Raw genomic sequence first — 3,758 nt, forward strand, 5'->3', positions numbered from 1 at the left:
CACTGAATCAAAACCCTAATAAACTAACTTAATTTTAATTAAATATTTATTTTGATTAAATCTCTTTTAATATATTTATTTATGTAATAATATTTATTTTTACAAATAAATTAGTACATGATATTTATATTAAAAATGCAATTTATTGTTCGTGCCGATTAAATCGATTGATCGCTATGGGCAATAATAATTTTAATTAAAATGTTTATTTAATTAAAATAAAATACAAATAATTTCTATTTAGTTAAATGGTTGCAACTATTTTATTAGTTGTGATGATTAACTTTTCTGCTTTCTAAATTCCAATTTGTTATTATTTGTGATCGTGTTAATCGGTTATGAGGGGTAACAATACAAAACAAAATTCACAAAAATAATAAAACACAATAATTCATTATTAGTGATAATCGAATCAATCGATTTGAATTGGTAATGGTGCAAAACCCCTAATCTTTTGACTATGGTGATCAAACCCATTGATCATTGCGGTTAATAGTGCCATACTAAATCAGGGTTGTACGCCCATATTTCAAAACAATTTCAAAACAACTTCAAACAATCAAATTTCAAACCTTAAGGGCGTACAACCCGTCCCCCGAACTACGTTGACTCTGATTCTCCCTAAGGAGATACGTAGGCACTTGGCAACAAGGCGAGTCCCCTTCCTTCAAACCCTAATCATGTCAATGATTAAAATTATTAACCCTATTCTGTTTGTCACTTTTCTTTATATTTTGCCACAAACCTGCATCTTTGAAATGTTAGCCTTTAGGAAAGGGTTGAGGGTGCCTAACACCTTCCCTCGACCTGAATATAGTATCTTACCCCGAATCTCGTATCTACGTAGGGTTTCCTATTCGCCCTTTAGAATAGGTGGCGACTCTCTAAAGCTAAATTTTTAGGTAGGTTGCTACAATCAGTTAGATCAGTAGACTCTAGAAGACTTAGTGGTTATCTAAGTGGTGATTTCCTAGAGTGATCAGGTTGTGATCAGAATACTCTAGAAGACTTAGAGGGTATCTAAGTGGAAAACCATTGTAATCAGATTGATTAGTGGATTAAATCCTCTGTTGAGGTAAATCACTCTAAGGGGGTGAACTGGAGTAGTTTCGTTAACAACGAACTAGGATAAAAATAATTGTGTTCATTGTTTTTATCTTAAGGGTTTTTAAAGTCACACTTATTCAAACCCCCCTTTCTAAGTGTTTTTCTATCCTTCAATATTCGCGCCAGACTCTTCCTCTCCCCCATTCTTCACTTTCTCATTATCCAAAACCTCACTTTCTCTCAAATTCAAAAAACAAACTGCAAGACAAGTTCATTTCTTCCTCTCGAGTTCGGCCGGGAACGTCAAGGTTAACTACTAGTACATTCCAACAAGTTCCAAACTACATTTAATCGATAAGTTTTTGACGTTTCGATTTATTTTAGATTATTTTGAAAATAGAGATTGAATTTGATTTTTAGGTGTAGGAATGATTGAGTAGTGTTAGAAATAAGGTTTTGCTATAATGCAGGTCCTGTTTAAAGTTTAAAATGGATGAACAGTCCATTAAAAAGAGGTTTTGAACCCTTTGTAACAGTGACCAGACGCCATTGTTGTGTTTTGAAGGTTTTCATAACCTTCCGTAGATGCATCTACGGAAGATTGAATTTTTTTCAAATGTAAGAAACTTCCATAGATGCATCTACGGAAGGTTCTGTGCTGATTTTGTTTCCTTTCTTTTTCTTGTTATAAGTACCTAGTAACTTACTCGATTTTATTAAATGACAATGCAGACATTATGGCGGACCATCCTGACAGGGTTATACATGGGAAGGCTGCACAGCATGCATCCGTGCGGCATGAACGGATGTGTGTAGTATCATAGGGGAAGGATGGAGCTACATCCAATGTACCTGCTACACCCGTTCCAGCCGAGCCGTCCCCATCTGTTCCAGTTGACGGGTCTTCTCTTTTCGTTTCAATTGAGAGGGGTACTTCATCTACTACTGCATCACGGAGGCCTCGCGATGATGCGGAGGGTTCCTCACTGATACTCGTCACCCGCAGAAGTTGATGGGGCAGTTCTTCTACATCTGTGCCAGTGACGGATGCTGCAAGATCTTTGATGCCATCTGTTGAGCTATGCAAGGATGATCCGGTGCCGGAGCCTGTTTGGTACCCGAGAGATCCTATAGATGCGTCCCTATTGACAGGGTATCCAGATGATTCGGCTAGGCATATCTGGGAGAGGGAGGTAAATTTTCTTTGTTTATTACTTATTATTATTTTATTCATTTTATGACTTTGCTTGAAGATAACAATGTTTTTTTCTAGAAAATTTAAGGAGAGGGATCCCCAGAGATTCTACACACGCCCGAAAGAATGCTGCTCTCGCGCAGCCTGATGAGTCGTGGTTCCGGGATGCACTCGTAGCTTCTGGTCTGATGGACCTCTGCACGGTCGGCTTCCAGACGATTTATAACGGGATGCAAATGGCATTTACAGAGAGGTGGCATCCCGAGACCTCATCCTTTCTTCTTCCTCATGGAGAGATCACCATTACTCTGGACGACATTGCATGCCTCCTAGTGATGCGCTTGAGGAGGTGGAGAAGAACCGCGAGGGACACATGAGATTTCACACCTTGCAGAGGATATATGATATGAAGCTTATAGCGGCACATCAGGTTGCTGGTCACGAGGCAGAGACTGATATACACAGAGAGCGGGTGATGAGATATTACTTTCTATATTTGATAGACACTCAGCTCTTTGTGGACACGAGGTTGACCTACACTAACGTCGTTTACTTGACGTACTTATCGGACATTGCACGTATCTGTGAGTACAACTGGGGAGCGGCTACACTGGCCTACACCTACCACCGACTGAGAGAGGGATGCATGTGGAAGGCGAGGATTGTGGCTGGCAGCTGTACCCTCTTTGTGGTAACAAACTTTTATCCTTCTACATTTTCTCAAAGTTTATTATATATTTGTGATAGTATGTTTGATTACAATGTTTTTTCAGGGTTGCATACTACATCACTTCCCTGATATTATTGGATGGGGAGAGATGTCGGATCACACCGAGGATATGCCGCATGCGAGAGCCTTTGCCCCCTAATAGGGAACCAGGTGTCGGATCCTTACAGGCGTTGTCTTGACCGTATGGCTACTAAGGACATCCAGTACAATATGCTGATCACCGTGAGACGATTCCGTTTGATGAGATCGTACTATATTTTACATAGTTGGTTGCCAGTTAGACCATCATTATCCGTTATCTTCCGGAGCGCGTCATGCGTTAGTTTGGCAACCAGCAAACCATACCTCGCAACCCTTCTGGCTCTACTTCTATTGCCATGACCCGTCGGCAGCTAGATGAGGTCTTTGTAGACTAGGAGCATCACATGGTTCTTGCCGAGGCTCGGGCGACCATATTAGAGAGACTTGAAGGATAGAAAAACACTTAGAAAGGGGGGGGTTGAATAAGTTTACTTTAAAAACTCTTAAGATAAAAACAATTGCACAATGATTTTTATCCTGGTTCGTTGTTAACGAAACTACTCCAGTCCACCCCCTTAGAGTGATTTACCTCACCTGAGGATTTAATCCACTAATCAATCTTGATTACAATGGTTTTCCACTTAGATACCCTCTAAGTCTTCTAGAGTATTCTGATCACAACCTGATCACTCTAGGAACACAATGCTTAGATACCCTCTAAGACTTTCTAGAGAATCCGATCACAACTTGATCTCCTCTAGTTCT

The 3,758-nt window shown here is 39.9% G+C and overlaps 1 protein-coding gene across 1 annotated transcript; it reads left to right on the forward strand.

Annotated features, from left to right (window-relative positions):
- The first annotated feature begins 2,564 nt into the window (after positions 1-2,564).
- On the forward strand, positions 2,565-3,111 carry LOC131639100 (uncharacterized). The gene is made up of 2 exons (XM_058909605.1): positions 2,565-2,933; positions 3,016-3,111. Exons 1-2 carry the CDS (start codon positions 2,565-2,567, stop codon positions 3,109-3,111), a joined length of 465 nt encoding a protein of 154 aa, XP_058765588.1.
- The last annotated feature ends 647 nt before the right edge of the window (positions 3,112-3,758 follow it).

This window comes from Vicia villosa, unplaced genomic scaffold, assembly GCF_029867415.1.
Source record: "Vicia villosa cultivar HV-30 ecotype Madison, WI unplaced genomic scaffold, Vvil1.0 ctg.002532F_1_1, whole genome shotgun sequence".
Classification (NCBI taxonomy): domain Eukaryota; kingdom Viridiplantae; phylum Streptophyta; class Magnoliopsida; order Fabales; family Fabaceae; genus Vicia; species Vicia villosa.